The sequence below is a fragment of the Erpetoichthys calabaricus genome, chromosome 15 (assembly GCF_900747795.2).
Source record: "Erpetoichthys calabaricus chromosome 15, fErpCal1.3, whole genome shotgun sequence".
NCBI lineage: Eukaryota > Metazoa > Chordata > Cladistia > Polypteriformes > Polypteridae > Erpetoichthys > Erpetoichthys calabaricus.
This window is the reverse complement of record NC_041408.2, coordinates 30,634,734-30,653,444: the sequence shown is the minus strand read 5'-3', so window position 1 is coordinate 30,653,444 and position 18,711 is coordinate 30,634,734. Positions and strand designations below refer to the sequence as shown.

The following is an 18,711-nucleotide window of genomic DNA, read 5'->3' as shown; positions in this document are numbered from 1 at the left end:
AAGCAAAGTAGGATAGCATGATTACTCACGTCAGTTGATTCATTAAGTTGAATCGCAAAACATCTCGATTTCTTTATCCCCTCTACAACTTGATTTTCAATATCAGTGGCCATCTCAACAATTCTTCTCATAATGATGGTGTCTGAAAGTGGTATGGCCTCTAGTTTTACAGCAGCTTGAGGACCTAAAATTTCTCATACGACATCTAAGATGCAAGGCTTTACTAACTCCTCACCAATAGTAAACGTTTTTTTCGATTTAGCTATTTGAAGCGCAACTAAATAAGACGCTTGAAGCAGCGTCGTCATCATTTTCATTTGACTTTTCTGCATTTTTATCTGGTCACGTAATCTTTCAAAAAAGTCCAATGGCTTATCAGTAAAATCTCTATCTTTCAAATGCAAATGACAAGCAAGTTTGGAAGGTTTCATAGCTTCATTTGACAGAATTTCGGAACATACTACACACAAAGGCCGTGGCGATAGTTCATTGACAGGGGCTACAATGAAACCAAGCTTTAAATACTCTTTATCGTAATGCCTAACATAGTTTCCTTTTCTCTTTTTGGTTTGTATTTCACATTCCGAAGTATCAACGTATTTATTTTTCTGTGTTTCTCCTAAACTTGAAGCACTAGTACTTGGCATTCTTTCAGCACCCTCACTAATTTTCTGCTGAATATTGTCCTTGCTTCTACTAAAGAACGTTAAAAGATTTTGCTGTTTGACTTTTTTTGTCTCCATTTTGTAGGCCCTACAAATTAAAAATGAAATAAAAATAAAAATTTTACAAAAGAAATAACATGTTTTCCGAAATACTACAACAAAATATTAGAAAACAATATGTATGAGCAATAAAATAAGAATTGTGTGACGTGTTATCACTAGAAGAGCGGATGCTATACTGACATTCAGCAGCCATGCACTTCATCCACCGAACAAGCATCTGATGCGGCGCAGTCGACGGCATTTATTGGAGACCAACGCCTTAGAGAAGTCTCAAATGCACAGCGAAATCTGGAAACACGATCTAAAGTAGTGCCTCTAAAAATTATTCATCTCCTTGGATGTTTTCACATTTTATTGTTTTACAACATTGAATCACAGTGGATTTAATTTGACTTTATTGACATTGATCAATAGCAAAAGACTTTAATGCCAAAGTGGAAATGGGTGTCTGCAAAGTGGTCTAAATTAATTAAAAATATAAAACATAAAATAACTGATTGCATAAGTATGCAGCCCCTTCACATGAGTAATTATTAGATGACTCTACTCCGATTCTGTATGCACAGGTCACTTTCTGCTTTGCACATCTAGACACCACTGATTTTCCCCATTTTTCTGTGAAAAATTGCTCAAGCTCAGTTACGTGGCATGGAGATTGTGAATGAACAGTCTTTTTAAAATCCAGTCACAAATTCTAAATTGTATTAAGATCTGGACTTTGACTTGGCCACTTCAGGACATTGTTGTTTTGAAACCATTCCAGTGTATCTTTAGCTTTATGCTTGGAGCTGTTGTCTTGCTTAAAACAAATGTCCTCCCAAGGCAAAGGTTTCATACAAACTACATCAGGTTTACTTTCAGGATTTCCTTGTATTTTACTGTATTCATTGTACCTTCCACCCCCACAAGCCTTCCTGGTCCTTCTGCACAGAAGCATCTCTACAGCTTATCTTTGACATTTACTTTAGTTTCTGCAGGTCTTTCAAATATTTCAGTGTTGTAACTGTGGGCATTTGACATCTTTGTACACTGAAAAGGTAGATGTGCTTGCTAGGAACTGGACTCACAGCTCCAGAGTCCTGAATTCAAAGTCATTAAGTTTGCCCTGAGATAAAATGTCCCCTCAATTTTCAGTGTGTCCTGTAGTTAAATGCTCTTTTGCCTTCATCCCGTTGTTGTTCTGATAAGCTCTTATCCTCTATCCACCTGTGAAATACGGTAAGTAGTGTCAAATAAATGAGTAAATGAAAGTCTTTTGGTATGTTTTTTTTGAGTGCTCCATGATTATATTTATATAAATATTTGTCACTTTTTCCTACAGCTCAGATAGAAGCAGTTCTTGGAACATTTTATACTCCAGCTAGACCCCTCACTGAAACTACGGTGTTGGAGTACAGAGACGCCATTTGTAAATATGCCCGCCGCTTTTTTCACCACCTTCTCAGGTAAGAGCAACAATTAATGATATGAATAAACCAGAGAATTTTTGAAAAATATTAAACAATACTATAAACTTTACCTAATGATAAACTTTAAAAATAAAGTTTATTTTTTACTTTTACAGTGTTTCAATATACAGTGGAACCTTGGTTCACGACCATAATTCGTTCCAAAACTCTGGTCGTAAACCGATTTGGTCGTGAACTGAAGCAATTTCCCCCATAGGATTGTATGTAAATACAATTAATCCGTTCCAGACCATACGAACTGTATGTAAATATATATTTTTTTTTAAGTTTTTAAACATAAATCTAGTTAAGTAAACCATAGAATGCACAGCGTAATAGTAAACTAAATGTAAAAACATTGAATAACACTGAGAAAACCTTGAACAACAGAGAAAACTAACACTGCAATAGTTCACGCTATAGCGCTACCAACCGCTGGCTAAAAACACTTTTTTTTAATGAGTTTTAAGCACAGGGAAAAAAATGAACATTTGAAAAAATCCGTAATTTAATAAACCACCAAGAAAAGTAACATTGCAACAATGCATGCTACGAACCGATCGCTGTAAACAGAAGTGAAAACAAAATCAAGCCCAGTGCATTCTTTAACTGCCTTCCTACCTATGCTATGCGTCCAGCCCCCTCTCTCTCGCGCTGCCTGTGTGTGTGCACGCGTCTGTCTCTCTTTGTTGCGCTGCCTGTGTGTGTGCGTGTCTCTCTCTCTCGCGCTGCCTGTGTGTGTGCACGCGTCTGTCTCTCTTTGTTGCGCTGCCTGTGTGTGTGCGTGTCTCTCTCTCTCGCGCTGCCTGTGTGTGCGCGCGTCTCTCTCTCGCGCTGCCTGTGTGTGCTCTCTCTCTCTCTCTCTCGATGCCTGTGTGTGTCTGTGTGTGTGTGTGTGTGTGTGTGTGTGTGTTGCACTCTCTCTCTCTTGCTCGCTGCACAGGAAATGCACAGGGAGAGACTGAACATGTACAAACCGAAAGGGAAACTGGCTTGTTCATATACCGAGTGTGTGGTCGTGAACCAAGGCAAAAGTTTGGCAAACTTTTTGGTCGTAAACCAATTTGTACATGTACCGAGATGTTCGTGAACCGAGGTTCCACTGTATGTATCAATTTTATCATAGTGTTCTAAAGGTGTTTTACTAATTTCTTCAAATAAAACTTTTTCATAACTATTAATAAATATAAAAAATCAGGAGTAGTCTCCACTAGACTCGTCTACTCAGATATGGGGATGGATATTTGAGAAGTGAACCAAAAGACAATTATTATATTTTTATATTATGTACATTAAAGAACCATCAACAAATCAAATCAAATTAATAATATATTAAACAATTATTATAAAAGTAAAGTTGAATAAATTGGACTCTGCAGCTGCATGAATAAAAGGTAAAGAAAGTACTGCTTCCGGTTAGCGGAAATAGCCCAAAAGTTGATAGAGATCTACATTTTGTACCTAACACTTGAATGCAAAATTTGGTTGACCTAAGTGAAAGCATACTCAAATTATTGTATTTACATACACACACACACAGACAGACACGCAGACATAATTCCAAAAACGGTATTTTCAGACTCAGGGAGGTCTAAAACATTGAGATTCATCAAAATCTTGAAATGGAATTTTTGGAGGATTCTAATACTTTCCCTATACTTCGTACACAAGAAAGTCAGGGAGGTCTAAAATGTACAGATTCATCAAAATCTCAACATCGAATCTTTGGACGATTACGAGAAAGTAAAAACAAGATCACATGACAGTTTCTGGGGTTTTTAATTGTTGAAGCCACCTTTAGTGAGTGGCTAGTTGTACCCATGCTGTACCCACCTCTTTAGATGCCTGACTGGCACATTGTGAGAGGTGGACCTGACTTTGGTGATCCCATTAATTGTAAGTCTTTGTAACTCAAGTATCATGTAAATCATTCAATGAAAAGGAGGGAATATATGATATCTTTTGTTTCATTTTTTCTTTAATCATCAGGTACAATAAACAATTCCTTTGATGTCAGTATTAGTAATAGTGTTGTAATTCAGTCAGGGTTTATTGCTCTCCAACTTATTCCATGGGTCATATTATTTCTTGTGTTTCTGATGTTTGTGTTTACTTTAAATCATTCTTTTTCCTGCTTCTCGGTTATTTCTTTGGATTTTGTTTATGTCTGATTAATTGTGTGCTAAATGTGAGGATATCTCCTGTGTTCTGTTGTTGAAACCCAGGGAGGCGGGGCCATCCTGCATCACCAATCCTGAGACCTCCCCCTGGTTACTTAAGGCCTACCGACAATGATTTCAGAAGGGGTGCATTAAAGTTTACTTAAGTGAATTCAAATATTATCACTAGGGAGCCCTGGACTTATAGTGTAAATTTCTGAAGACAAGATTATAGGCTAAGTATATATATTTTTTTATTTTAGCTTAACCATCTAAGTCATTTGCATTTTTTATTCTGTGGTGCAGTGACCATTTTAATATATGGATAAAAATATTTTGACTATTATAAATCTTTCACTGCCTAATCCAAAACTATACAAGCAAATAATTTTTTAAATCTTAGATCCATTTGTATGTCCATAAATAACAGACATTTAAAATTTCTTCAGTTCAGTGCTTAATAGCTAAGACTGCTTTAACAACATACAAAGTGTGTCTTTGGAGGAATTCATGTTTGCATTTTGACAACAAAACTTCCTTGCCTGAAAATGCAGTTGTTTGTTGTTACTGTTGTGCAGGCGTATTTTAAAGAAATTGGTAATTTGTGACACTTCTGTGTTCTAAACTACATTTCTTTCTATAGAAACTACGGGTCTTTTAAAAAAGCTGAATGAACAGGCATCCCCACCCTTTTAAAACACCTTTTAATGTTAACTGCTTAATTGTGTCCTCTACTCTCGCCATTGATTTTTATTTTAGTGTTCCAGATTTTTAAATCTCTTAATTGTAACTAGCTGGCTTTTGACATCTTGGTGGCACAACCTGTGCATTGAACAGACGGAGGTGCTGACTAGTAAAGGAACTGCTTATTAAGGACTTGCTGATGATGACAGATGATAAGTGTCCAACAGGCGACTGTGGGGAAGAATGGTGTGCTGCAGTTTTCCTGGATAGCTGGCTGTCACTGACTAAAAGGTGTACTTATAAAAGCAAATATTGGCCCATTATGTAGTAGAGAGCTCAGTATCAGTGTGAGTCAATTACTCTGCTGAGTGCTGAATATCAAGATGCGAATGTGTGAAGTGTTATACAGTGATAACACTACAGGGTGAATTCTAAAGCAGCTCATTCAGGAAGCCTTTAGTGAGGAGACTGCAGAGGGAATCTTCATTCTTGCCTGTGTAAAGAATTTCTGTTTTAACGGGTCAGAAACTAAAACTAAATCTGTTCTATTAACTATAGATGAAGGACTTCATGCATCTGCAGTGAACCTGCTTAACCTAGCAAGCATTTTGACTGGACACTACAGTACTTAGACTATGGAATTACTTAAGTGACAACAACAAAACCAATTATAAAATGATTTGTCTCTTATAGTTAGAAAATAAAAACATTTATGGTGGAATTTCAAGGGTTAGCATCTCTGTGAAAAAGGACGCAACTACTAGTTTGGCGGTAATACAAGCGATAGAATTAAACCTTAACACATCTTCCTTTTTACATGTATACTCTTGTTTTGATAATAAAGAATGCTCTTCCAAAGAAAATCAAACAAACACATAGTGAATTAAATATTATTTTAAAATGCTTTTATGAATTCTTTATTAAATGGTTGGTTTTTAATAGTAAGCCTTTACAGTTTTGGGAAAACACAGACCTCTCCTTTTGTCTTTAAATTGTCTGCTAAATAAAGCAGGCAGTTCTTAGTCTCCTTATCATAGACCAGCACTTGGTCCACCCTGTATTTGGAAATGGGTTTTTGTGTCTGTTTTTTAAAGGGAAACTTTATAGCCATGTTTAAAGCCTTACTAAACTGCTCTGCATTTTCAACTAATCTTTCTCATTGGAAGTCACAACTAACTCTGCATATTTACCTTGTCTAAATATTCTTCCAAAAGCTTTTGTCCACTGATGAGTTTGGCATAAACTGATAATCAAAAATAAGATCTTTTCACTTATAGTTTCTTTTTCCCGTCTTGCTAGCCCTAGCACATTATGTCAATTTGCACTTGTTTTTTACTTGTACTAACAGCCTTACAGTTCACCTTTACTTGGTAGGACCAGTTGTTTTGGCAGAGGTAAATCTGAGGTAAACTCAGTGGTCTCTTTATCAGGTACTTGTATCTACTACTGGGTAGGGATCCCTTTTGCTTCCAGAACACAATGGCCCACTCCGAATATATAGCATCACTTACTTCCTGAAGAATCTCCTGTTCCATGTAATCGCAAAGCTGCTTTCTTGGATTGAGATCTTATGCGAAGTGTAATATCATAGGAAATGCTTTTCTTTTTCTAGTGGCCTTAAACCTTATGTTCTTTGCTATGTGAGAATATATACTCTGATCTGCAGTAATATATAGCACCTTCACTTTGATGGGACTGTCAACCATAGTATAGCCAGCCAGTAAAGTACATCCTTACCAACAGTCCTGTTTCACCCAAGAATACATGCACAAACTATCTATTAAACGTGTGTTTGTTTTTCTGCTTACCAGACTTGGGGATTGTCAGCCATAGCACGCCCATTGGGAAACTGGGGCTTTGGCTACTATAAAGTACACTCCTGCTCCTATAGTGCTATATCACCAAAGACTGCACTATGCTCGGTTCTATTCAATAAGGGCGCGCACAAAAAGGCGACCTTCAAAAGGGCGACCTCAATTGGGCGCGGAGAATAAAAGCGCACACAAATAAAAGCGATCTTCAAAAGGGCGACCTCAATTGAGCGCCGAATAAAGGCGCGCGTAAATAAAGGAGCGCTTCAAAAGGATGAACTTCGGAGCGAATTAAATTGTCCTTGATTATGCTAATAGACCGCATCTCGAATATCTACGTGGCATTGCACATAATCTACAGCTTCAAGTGTAACTTGCTTTCACCTTTTTATACATTCAGTCATTGCCTTAATCTAATTATCTGTAATTTTGAAAACAACGAAATATAGAGAGCTTTAGAAATAGTTCGTTAGAAGTTCATGCATTAATTAATTGGATGTTTTAATATTCTTGCTTTCACCTTTTTATACGTTCAATCATTGCCTTTATCTAATAAATTTTCTGTAATTTTGTTGCGTTTGCCTTTATTCGCTGCGCCCAATTGACGTCACCCTTTGAAGTACTCCTTTATTTATGCGCGCAGTTATTCGGCGCTCAATTGAGGTCATCCTTTTGAAGCTCGCCTTTATTTGTGCGCGCCTTTATTTGTGCGCGCCTTTATTCGGCGCTCAATTGAGGTCATCCTTTTGAAGATCGCTTTTATTTATGTGCGCTTTTATTCGCCGCGCCCAATTGAGGTCGCCCTTTTGAAGGTCGCCTTTATGTGTGTGCCCTTATTGACGGATACCCTATGCTCAGACCTGGCCATCTTGCCTCACCTCTACTGACCTGTAATTGAAATCAAAGCTGGACTCGCAGTGAAGGCAAACTGTTATTCTAAGTGTAATACCATAAGCAGAAGCAAAGACAGGATTACTACATAAAGTATACGACCTGGACTAGATGCAGCAGTTTTAAAATTATCTTCATTCTCTGTCCATGTGGCACATTTCTTAGTCCAGGAGCCTCTTCAGAGGTAAAGTCACAGCATCTTATCTCATTCCCAGATAGAAAGGAAGACGAGTCCATCAGTAGCTTATTGTCTGGTATATATATCTCCTATCTATTAGGCATGCCCATCCTGTGACTACTTTATTCATAAGTATTTTGCTCTGACCTGTGTTGTCTTTTAGTCAGTTTTATTTAATGAAGTGTAGTCCACAGATGTAGTCATACACCACAGAATTCTGAAGCAGTTCATGTTCCTTCATCCTCCTGTCTGTTCACTTTGATTAATTCAGCTGGAGAGAAATAAGAATGATGAATTATGCAGCCATATTATAGGGCATAGACACAACTATGCACACGTTTATTTACAGAGGTGAATGGTTTCATGTTTGCGCTACTTGAAAATAAGGAACAGTCAAGCTCCAGACACACAGTTCAATCCATCCTACAAAGAAAACAGATACCAAACATGCAGTCACCCTGCCTCGATTTAGCCTCATTCTTATAGACTTTTTAATAATTTCTTTTAATGAAATATAAGTAAACTTTGCTGAGTGTATTTCAAAAAATTTTATTGTTATTTTATTATTCTGTTATTTTAGTTGTCTATTTCATAAATGCCAGAGATGCTTTTTCATTCATTTCTAATCTTCCATGACAGTCATGATAACAGCCTTGCATTCAGTCTTTTCCTCTCCTCCCATTTGTGACTCAGCTGTTGCCGGAGGCTTCCATTTAGCATTGATTTTTGTTGTGTTTATACTTTTTTTTGTTGTATTTAAGTATATTTCCCGGGCTCATGCTTAGTGTTACTTATTTTATGTGAATGTTCCATCTTACATATATCCCATTCTCTTCTCTTCTTCTTTAGCACTAATAATTAAGTGTTTAACACAGTCAGTTGCCCATTCAGTTGCTGCATATTATGGAGGATAAGATCCACAGTGTGGAAGCTGGGGTTCAGGTTGCCGGAACACTTATTTTGCCTGGGCAGACTGTAGGAGGATGACTCCATGAATTCTAAATAGACTTTCCTGAATCCAGAAGAGATTCCAGGGATTGCCCTCTGGAAATAATGTTGAGTTTTAAGAACCACTTTCATTCAGCAGTTCATCATTACTTGCATTTTATTAGCCTGCTAATCATATGAGATCCTCTGATGCCAGCCTTCTTATGGTTGTGAAGACCTGCCACTCTCTGTAAATACTCATTCAGCTTTGTGACTTCTTCTCTTTTGAATAAGGTCTCAATGTGAAGCTGTATCATTGTACTCATTCAGATGTCACTTACAATCTGACCTCTTCTCTCTTGCTTTTAATTCAATTTTCCTGTAACTGTATACTTATTCAATCATTTGTAACAACTGTACTAATCATAATACCACCATACTGTCTTCTCAGGGATTTATCTGCTCCACTGTACTATTATGTTTTTTTTTTTTTTTTTGTTCTTTAAGCCTACAAATATGGCATGCATTTGATGTCTCTTGAATTTACTGTTTACTTTGAAATGTATCCTTGTTTTCCTTGTTAGCCTTGTGATGGTGCGCTCTATATGAAATTAAGATAGACATTCTGTTGAACTTCAAGCTTTTAGATGAGTAATAGCAAGCTTACAAGTGATATAAACAAGAGGAAGCACAGGTGTGAAGAAAGAGGAATTACAAATGAGATAAAGGAGTGTCTAACTCAGGCAGTTTGGTGGACCAGCTACTCCACATTGTTGTGGTTTTTCCAGGGTCCTGTAATTGGTCTGTGTTTTCTTTGTTAAGTCTGCTCTTTTTGTTGAATATTTTTGGTTATTTCTCTAGACTAAAGCCCATGATGCTGCAGTTGAGGGGCTGTGTGTTAAGTGGTCCATGGCGCTGTGCAAATTTTAAATAAATAATCGCATGCCAAAAAGTATCCAATTGGGCAGGGATGTATGTGAGAGCATTTCATTCCGCAGTTATTTGAGGTGCCGGCTGACTGCACCGCAAACACATTCAGAGGTGGGGTGGATCAGTCTGGTGTCTCAATGCAGCCATGTGGGAGGCAGCGCATCGCAAGTCAAGTCAAGTTGGGGAGCATGCACTGGTACACTACATGATAAAACAACTCTGGATCCTGGTTGGCAACCCCCCCAGGCAGACACGCGGTCCAGTCCCACCCTCCGGAAATGACCCTCTATCTGCCGCAGCCAGGTGTTACGTGGGTGACCACTTGGCCTGGTCCAGCCTCTCGGACCTTATGAGTTGGATCACCCTTGGGGAAACGCGCCACATGGCCGTAGTGCCATAACTGACGCTCCTTCACAATGCAGGTAACGTGCCTCATTTGGGACTCCATGACCAACCACTCATTCGACACAAAGTCAAACCAATGGTACCCAAGGATTTTCTGGAGAGACACAGTACCAAAGGAGTCCAGTCTTCATCTCAGGTCACTGGATAGCGTCCATGTCTCGCAACCATATAACAAGACAGGAAGCACCAGGACTCTAAAGACTTGGACCTTCGTCCTTTTGCATAGACATCGGGAGCGCCACACACCCCTTTCCAGCAACCCCATGACCCCCCATGCTCTCCCAATCCGTCTACTGACTTCATAGAAAGAGTCACCAGAGACATGAATGTCACTGCCAAGGTAAGTAAACCTCTTAACGAGGTGGACACTCTCTCCGCAAACATACACACTGCTAATGGCTGTGCCCAAGAGATCACTAAAGGCCTGGATCTTGGTTTTTATCCAGGACACTCGCAAACCCAGACACTCAGAATCCTTGCTCAGTCTCTTGAGCACCCCCGATCAGAACCTCTATTGACACCGCGAAGATCACAGCATCGTCAGCAAAGTCAAGATCCATGAATCTTTCTTCACCAACAGATGCCCTACAGCCACTGGACTCCACGACCTTGCCCAACACCCAGCCCATACAAGAATTGAACAGAGTAGGTGCAAGATTACACACCCCTGATGAACCCCAGAATCAGCTGGGAAAAATGCAGAGGTTCTGCCTCCACTCTGCACAGCACTCACAGTACCAGTGATATCCAGCAACCTCGAGGGGATCCTGCGAACCCTCAGGATGTCCCACAGGGAAGCTCGATCAACTGAATCGAACGCTTTATGAAAATCGAGAAAGGCTGCAAAGAAACTCTGCCGATATTCATGTTTCTGCTCAATGAGAACCCTCAGTGCCAGGATGCAGTCGATGGTAGACTTCTTAGGCATAAAACCAGACTGTTCCGGTCGCTGGTAGGTGAGCAAGTGATCACGGATCCTATTGAGGAGGACCCTAGCAAGGACCTTACCTGGCACAGAGAGCAGTGTTATCCACTGTAGTTGCTGCAATTCAGGCGATCACCCTTCCCATTCCAAATAGGGACAACAAGTCCTGTTTTCCAGTCAGTTGGGATGATGCCAGTTTCCCAAATGGAAGCAAAGATTGCTTGCAATGCCAGGAGGACAGCCTTACCACCAGCCTGGAGAAGTTCACCCCGGATACCACAGATCCCTGCAGCCTTTCCCCGCTTCAGCTGGTTCACCACTTGTGCAATCTCAGTGAGATTGGGTGGTTCACAGCTAATTGGAGGCATCATTCCCGTGCCCAATTAGAAAAACAGTACAAGAGGTGTCTGCATAGCACAGAGGGCAAGACAGAAAGACACCGAAAAAGAAAGAACAGAAAGAACAGCAACCGAGCTGTTAGAATAGCATTGGGTGGAAAGGCAGGACGAGCCAGCCAGTGAGTGTGAGAGAGCCAGGTAGTCATTGGCCCCATGAAGGATCAGTGCTCTAGGTGCAGATCGTCCCCACTGAATATTTGTTGAGAAGTGGATGCAATTGAGGCTGAGTCCTTTCCAAGGATGTGAGGCACACCAGGGGAGCGAGAAGGATGACTAAAAGACAACCGACCCAAGTGGTCTGGCCAAAGCCGCTCAAGGCAACTAAGGTGGGGGTCGGGTTGGTGAGAATCGCAGCTGCTGGTGTCTCCGCCTACTGAGCGAGAAATGGAAGAGCCAGGGAGTTGAAGTGGGAGTTGTGCTGGGCTTGTCAGATGGAATATTGATCAGATGACAATGTCTGTTTTATTCCTGTTTTAAATTCTGGATTTTAAACCTGTGGATTGTCACTGTTTTAATGGATTATTTATTTATTTATTTATTGGAGATTTTGCACCTTCCCCTTGCTATGTGTGTATCTTCATCTGCCCAGTTCATCTTGGTTACAGTATCGACGATGGTGAGTTTCAAGGGGCTCCCAAACAGGAGTGGGAGCATGGAGCCAATCCATACCATCACAGGTCACCATCGGTCTGTATAAGGCCTGAGATGCTTTTGCATTATTGCCAAGGCATATTCTCGTTGCTCAGCCCTCATTCTTGGATTCTTCTTGATAATTTTTGTAAGCTGTTTCTCTGATTTTTTTTTGCCTTTTGGATATTTTGCTCTGATTTTCCATCCATCCATCCATTTTCCAACTCGCTGAATCCGAACACAGGGTCATGGGGGTCTGCTGGATCCAATCCCAGCCAACACAGGGCAAAAGGCAGGAACCAATCCTGGGCAGGGTGCCAACCCACCGCAGGACACACACACAAACACACCCACACACACCAAGCACACACTAGGGCCAATTTAGAATCGCCAATCCACCCAACCTGCATGTCTTTGGACTGTGGGAGGAAACCTACGCAGACACGGGGAGAACATGCAAACTCCACGCAGGGATGACCCGGGAAGCGAACCCAGGTCCCCAGGTCTCCCAACTGCAAGGCAGCAGCGCTACCCTCTGCGCCACCATGCCGCCCTGCTCTGATTTTCTGTGTTACCTTGTTTAGATAACATATTGCGTTAATTTTTTTTAATCTACTTTCTCTCTCTCGCTCTCTCTCTCTCTGTATGTATATATATATATATATATATATATATATATATATATATATATATATATATATATATATATATATATATATATATGTATATATATATATATATATATATATATATAAAATCCTAAGCCTAAAACTGCAACGATTATGTGCAATGATTTTATGTGACTTTTTATGTTACGTTTTTTGTCATGCTTTAAATCAGGCTTATTTTAAAACCTACATATATATGTTTGGTATCATTCTTTTTAGAATTTATCGAACTTTAATGTGATGTTGTTAGATTTTCAGATTCTTATTCCATTTTCAAATTATAAACTAAAATATCAAGAATGTTGTGGTTTTTAATATCAAGAAAGTCGTCGTTTTTAATTTCAATAAATCATCATTATTTCAATAATTTATTTTAATAATTGAATTTAATAAATTACATTTTGATCAAGTAAACTTTCTTTCACAGGAACAAGCTATTCAAAAAAATTATCTATTCATAACACCAATGTTTCTGTTTAGGTGATTTAGTTGGCTGAAGGTTGAGTTACAATGACCCATTGCGTACCACTTTAGTTTTCCTGTGATTTTTCCTGTTATTTAAATGAGTCATTTTTTTAAAAAGTTTTTTTATCTATAAGAATGTCAGTAAAAATGAATGGATCGTTTATTTAGTCTCATAAATACTCATCAAGCATAGTGGACCTCAGTTTAATGGGAATACTCCAATCGGTAAGAGAGTAAATACTTTATTCTCATTTCATGATTTTTACTCTGTTAAATAATAATTAGGCGGCACGGTGGCGCAGTGGGTAGCGCTGCTGCCTCGCAGTTGGGAGACCTGGGGACCTAGGTTCGCTTCCCGGGTCCTCCCTGCGTGGAGTTTGCATGCTCTCCCTGTGTCTGTGTGGGTTTCCTCTGGGCGCTCCGGTTTCCTCCCACAGTCCAAAGACATGCAGGTTAGGTGGATTGGTGATTCTAAATTGGCCCTAGTGTGTGCTTGGTGTGTGGGTGTGTTTGTGTGTGTCCTGCGGTGGGTTGGCACCCTGCCCAGGATTGGTTCCTGCCTTGTGCCCTGTGTTGGCTGGGATTGGCTCCAGCAGACCCCCGTGACCCTGTGTTCGGATTCAGCGGGTTAGAAAATGGATGGATGGATGGATAAATAATAATTAATTTTTCTTTTATATATTTGTAGAATTTTGTGATTTTGGCCGCCAGTGTGGGTTGGGCACCAAAGGCACTGGGGGCTTGGCCCCCTTAGTAAACGCATAATAATCTTTTTTTTTTTGTTCTTTTTGGCCAGGGTTTTTTTTTTTACAGTTCCCTTTTAGAGTTTGTAGCTTGGCCTTTTAAGTGTGTAGGCCACAAGCCTGATTATTAGTTTCAGGGCCAGGTGTTCTTCATGTTTGTAGACCTTATTGGAGTTTTAAGGCCTTGCTTTTGAACTAAGTTCTTTTCTTGGGTTTAATGTGCCACTGCAATCTCAACACATCTGATAGGTAGGAAGTCTCACCAATGCAGGAAGCCTAAGAGAGACAGCAGGATTTTTGTTCATCCATTTATGTATATTAAGTGGATGAAAAGGCCTTTAATTATTGAGTGGCATAAGACCAGGAAATGAAAAAAGGTAAAAAGTGCAAAAAAGCCAAACAGAAAGCAAAAAGAAAAAATGCTGCCACAAAAAAAAAAACACAAAAATGTAAGGACTAAATGAATAAATACATGGGCTGAACAAACAACCCACATATTTCTGCAGTGCTCCTTAGAAGATTTCTGCTTAATGGAGGTTAGGCGTACTGCAAAAGGAATAGTGGGTAGTCAGCAAAAAGACATCCTCCTATGCTTTATATCTGGCAATTTTGAAAGAATGTTGAATTAAAAAGTGCCATTTTGTTTGGATGTGTTTACATTATTTGAAGTAACAGATGCCCAGTTTTGATAAAAGTGGTGAGCATATGCCACAAATTAAAAAAATAAAGAAATAAAAAGAAAACTCTTACTTGAGGCAATGAGGCTTATTCACTGCCGAGTCTGTCACAGATTATGCACATATTTTGAAATCCTTTCAAAAGGAGGATCTTCTGGTCTATAGGATGATGAGTCATAATTCATATCGCTTCAACTATAAGCACAACATTTAATGGTCAAAGAAGTAGATGCCCTATCGTGAACTGCTTAGTTGCTGTTTGTAAAAGAAAAATAAGTTGCATTTTACAGTTTCATAAAGTTAGGCCGTTCATATTTCATCACACTTATGATTTTAATTAATAGTTTTGTGTGCCTGCTGCATAAAACAATAATAAAAATATTAATAATTGTCATGATAATTAATACTACTGCTTCACAGCTCAGAGTAAAACCCATATAGACATGAGGAGAACATATAACCATAAACAATGATGGGGAGCAGGGCTGTGAGGTAGCAGGGCTAACCACTGTTACTATGTTTAACTTTTCATTGAACATTCAACAGTAGTCTGCACAGGATTAGATCTCACTAATCTGTCATTTTTTATTTTGTTTTTTTCTAGACTTATAAAAACAGTTACATAAAAATCCCCTTACAAGTTGAAAATGGCAGCACTTCAGCTGATTAGCTGTTTGTTAACTTATTATTTATGACTCATAATTAGTTATATTCTGGTTAATAAATACCAAGATAAACAAAAATGCTAAACTGAAGCAAAACATAAGTAAACAAAGACATTGACTGTGAATAGTTGATGGACCACAACATCAAATTTTGCCATAGATTTCCTATCAAATTTAAGTTATGGATTGTGTGTACTGTACTTGCCTATACACAGGGATGCACATTAACTCTTTGAGGGATGAATTATTTTTCCAAAAAACTCAAGTTTTCTGTAAAGCACACAAAGCAATGGTTTCACACATAAATCAACATAAAATGTCTGTTGCTATGTTCTGTTGTTGGTGCATGTTCGGCATCACAGCAGGAGGGCAACAGTAGTGGTAGTGACACAATCTGGTTTGTACCTCTTGTCATCATAAGTGCTGGTCCTCCCAGGCGAATGTTGCTGTATGGGACCGATCAGATGATGCCGGCACCTCACTTTCGTTTTTAATATCCATCTCCAGATCACTTGCATCAAACTCGGAGTCTGACAAGTAAGAGTCCTATTCAACAAAATTATGTAAAACATTCATGGAGTATTTTGCTTTGCACATTCACTTTGGAATCTCGCCAATGTCGATGCCATTTTAGAGGTTGTTTGCTCTTCGCTACCCCTGCACGCGTAGGAAATCAAGGTTAAATCAGCAAAGCTATGTACAGTAACTCTCCTTCTAGCAAAGAGAGTTGAGCTAAAATGTAAAGGTGAGTTTTTTCATAGTTTACAGCTGATTACCGTCCTCTACCCCTGAATTTTGACAAAAGTTGACATCAGCCCTAAAAGAGTTAAAGCAGGCCCACATTCTACATTGTTTTTTGCTTTTTGGTGGGCTGATGGACATTTTTACCATGTGTTAACACTCATAAGTTTATGTGTCTTCATGAGTTAATTCTACATGCATCTCAGATACACCCCTTCCTATACAGAGATCACACACAGTGTGCATGGGGCCCATGATTGGGGGACTGATGTGGTGGTGGTGTGCAATATGGGTTTTCAGAACTCCACAATCAGGAGCTCTGCTGGACAGCCAGTTGGATTGCATGTTTTTGTCATTTGCTTTACCTGATTTCAGTCAGATAACTCCTCCCATAACCCTAACCTTAACCATGTAGTGCATAATGCAAAGTGACAACCTCCTCAATGGAGAGGAGCTCTGGAGGTCCAGCTCTAGATTCTTTTTGGGTTATTGGTATTTAATGAATCTTCAAATTGGCATTGTTGATGGTCACCTGTTTTTGATCATTTTCCATTAATGTAGTAACAATAGCATTATTTGTAATAGTTTTGATAGCAAGTGTTTAACATATATTATTTGATGTTACAGTATCTAGCTGACACATGGTTAAGGATTATTTATTTCAGCCACATAGACCTTCAGCACACTGTTAAAGACTGCTAACATTAGTCAACATAGGAAGTGCACTGAGTGTTGTTGTATTGAAGATATGTTTGTAAATTTCACCAAAGCACAAAGGCTGTGGAAATTGTGGAAAAACCACCACAAAAGCAACTTTGACATAGAAAAAGGGCAATTAATTCAGTTTAACTTCGGTTGTTGATTAATTTTTTTGGGAATTAACATTACTGATTTAGTTAATGTCTTATTGCTATTGGCTGTCATTGGAAGAACAAAATAAAGTTTAGAGTAGGATGATATATTCCCATGTTCATTTTTTAAACATCTAAATATTCAGCATCTTTTTGATCCAGCCTTTACTGCATTAAATAAGTTTATTAAGCTTGTTCAGTAGTGCAGTAGTAGTTTTTCTTCGAGTAACAAAGAGTAACAGCCCATTGATTCCCCGTACCATTATTATTATTTTTGTTACTAATTAGACATTAATTTATAAAGGAATCAAATCAATTGGTATATAATTGCCATTAAATACCATTGAAGTCCAAATCTATGGGTTGTCCTCCGGATTGTAGCAGCCCTCCCAGGTACCAGTTTTTCAAGACTTCAGGTCATCACAACATACTTGAGGTCATCCATGCTACCACAATATATAAGCAGCTTGGCTTTCATCAGCATCTACCCAAATCTCATACAGAAGCTGGTGTGTGATGACCTAATAGGTGGTGTTGCCTTCAGAAAATGTAGATATTTGCTGTTGTGATATGCAACAAAGAGACTGAAGAAAGCCCAAAACATTCACTTTCAAATTTTGCTTATTTTTAAAAAAAGTATTTGTATTTGATGTTAAAAGTTATAGTTGAATTTGTGATGTGTACTTCTTTGTTTGTTTTATTTATTATATTTATTGTTTAAATTAAAGCTGTTATAAGAAATACTAATGTAGTGGATTCAGTGAGGGATGGGGTGGTAGTGAGGGGGCCCAAGAAGATTCTGCCTATGACCCCAGTTTGGCCAGGAGCATCATTGGTTTCACATGTCATTTTATATTTAAATAAAGTACTGTAGTGAAAAAGAAAATCTAAATCATTTCCTGTCTTGTGCAGACATTTTGTTGACTCGTATGTTATGTACTTCAATTTTCTTTTAGTTTTACGCTGATTTGTGAATTATGACAGTAGTTATGGCAGCTGTAGTCCTAAAGATGCATTGGAGACAGTAGTTCTTGGAGTGTACATGTGGTCAGCCTACCCTGCAGGAAACGGGAAATAGTAAGGAGCAGCTAGTGGTGGACTTACTGTGTTGTGTGGGATAAATGAACTAATGTGAGATGCATGTCTTAGGGCTTAGACAGGAGCAATCAAACTATGATTGGTGATTTGAGCAAAAATGAAAATCATGGTGTAATTAAAAATTCTGACGGTTTCTATAGATACTGGCATAATGTATCTATAATTGTCTATACAGTAATCCCTCGCGCTTCGCCTTTCGCGGCTTCACTCCATCGCGGATTTTATATGTAAGCATATTTAAATATATATCGCGGATTTTTCGCTGCTACCTGGGTTTCTGCGGACAATGGGTCTTTTAATTTCTTGTACATGCTTCCTCAGTTGGTTTGCCCAGTTGATTTCATACAAGGGACGCTATTGGCAGATGGTTGAGAAGCTACCCAGCTTACATTTCTCTTTCTCTTGCGCTGACTTTCTCTGATCCTGACGTAGGGGGATTGAGCAGGGGGGCTGTTCGCACACCTAGACGATACAGACGCTAGTCTAAAAATGCTGAAAGATTATCTTCACGTTGCTATCTTTTGTGCAGCTGCTTCCTGAAACGACAAGCTGCACCGTGCTTCGCATACTTAAAAGCTCGAAGGGCACGTATTGATTTTTGCTTGCTTGTTTTTCTCTATCTCTCTCTCTCTCTCTCTCCCTGCTCCTGACGGAGTGGGTGTGAGCTGCCGCCTTCAACAGCTTTGTGC

At 39.0% G+C, this 18,711-nt stretch overlaps 1 protein-coding gene across 3 annotated transcripts in view; it reads left to right on the top strand.

Moving 5' to 3' along the window:
* Positions 1 to 18,711, top strand: part of wdpcp (WD repeat containing planar cell polarity effector) — a 424,187-nt gene that overhangs the window by 337,336 nt on the left and 68,140 nt on the right. For all 3 annotated transcript variants that reach the window (XR_007933616.1, XM_051919684.1, XM_028820594.2), the window contains one exon: positions 2,050 to 2,173. Coding sequence is in view for 2 of the 3 variants with exons in the window: in XM_051919684.1 (XP_051775644.1) it covers positions 2,050 to 2,173 (124 nt within the window). In the remaining variant the exon portion in view is untranslated. The remainder of the gene's footprint in view (positions 1 to 2,049; positions 2,174 to 18,711) is intronic.